Consider the following 1354-nt stretch of genomic DNA (forward strand, 5'->3'; position numbering starts at 1 on the left):
TACTGTCCTCATTTTATTACCTTTCTGGTCTCACAGACATGTGAGTCTATAAATGCTTAGGAAACTCAACTCTTTAAATAATGGGTATATTACTTCTTTATTCTGCATTCTCTGCTTTGGAAGATCCTTGTCCCCACTAGCAACACACACAAATTCATGTGCCTGCAAAGACTTCAGAAAATTGTCATATTATTGTGACTTATGAATTTATGTCTTTATTTTGATTTTTTATTTCTATTTTTATTTTAGGTTTAAGGGGTACACATGCAAGTTTGTTACATGGGTAAATTGCAGGCTGTGATTTTAATACCATTTTATTCACATCTTTTATGAAATTTTTGTCTCCATTATTTTCTCACCACCTCAAACAACATGTCTATTCTATGTTTCATTTGTCACAGGTAAAGTTAACCTTGTCTCCAAGTAAAAATTTAATCATACTTTCCCGAATATGCTTAGTCTTGACTCCATAAACAACTGGGTTCATGGTAGGAGGCAGTAGCAGATAAAAGTTGGCCACGATGATGTGTATGTGGTTTGGGATATTGTGTCCTCCAAAATGATGAGTGAAAAAAGTGACAAAAGAGGAACATAGGTGATCACAATGGCACACATGTGAGATGTGCCGGTACTGAAGGCTTTGCGACGAGCATCTGCTGATGACAGGCTCATAACAGCCTGAAAAATCATAGTGTAAGATACACGAGATACAGCAGATGTCAAACACACCAATCAGGAGAGCAACCATCAGACCATAAATAGCATTGACCTTGAAATTGCCACAGGATACCGTGGCCACAGACATGTGGTCACAGTAGATGTGGGGGATGAAGTTCCCCCAGCAATAGGGCAGGCACTTGGTGAGGAAAGTGAATGGGATGATGAGCATCACACTCCTCAAGAAGGTAACAAGACCAGCCTTGGTGATGACAGGGTTGGTAAGGATGGTGGCATAGCATAAGGGATAGCAGATGGTCACATAGCCGTCCAGGGCCATGAGTATGAGCACCCCAGACTGCATCCCTGTCATCATATCAACAGAAAACATCTGGGACAGGCAAGCATTAAAGTCAATCTCCTTGAGGCTCAACCAGAATATGCACAGAATATTAGGTACCGTGGTGGTGCACCAGGTGACATCAGTGAAGGAGAGCAGGGCCAGGAAATAGTACATGGGCCGATGCAGGGCTTCCTCATGGCTGATGAGGCAGATGAGCCCACAGTTCCCCACGACAGCAATGATGTGCATAAAGCAGAATGGCAGGGAGATCCAGATGTATGTGGCTTCCAGCCCAGGAATGCCATTCAAGATAAAGAATCCTGGGGTCAGGCTGGAGCTATTGACCCCCAACAT

At 42.8% G+C, this 1354-nt stretch overlaps 1 protein-coding gene across 1 annotated transcript; it reads right to left on the reverse strand.

Moving 5' to 3' along the window:
• Nucleotides 1–388: 388 nt before the first annotated feature.
• On the reverse strand, nt 389–1354 carry LOC114672145 (olfactory receptor 52N2-like). Its single transcript, XM_028832909.2, is given in 3 exon segments — nt 389–588; nt 591–702; nt 704–1354. Coding segments are annotated over 3 exon segments (963 nt in total).

Source organism: Macaca mulatta, chromosome 14, assembly GCF_049350105.2.
Source record: "Macaca mulatta isolate MMU2019108-1 chromosome 14, T2T-MMU8v2.0, whole genome shotgun sequence".
Classification (NCBI taxonomy): Eukaryota; Metazoa; Chordata; class Mammalia; order Primates; family Cercopithecidae; genus Macaca; species Macaca mulatta.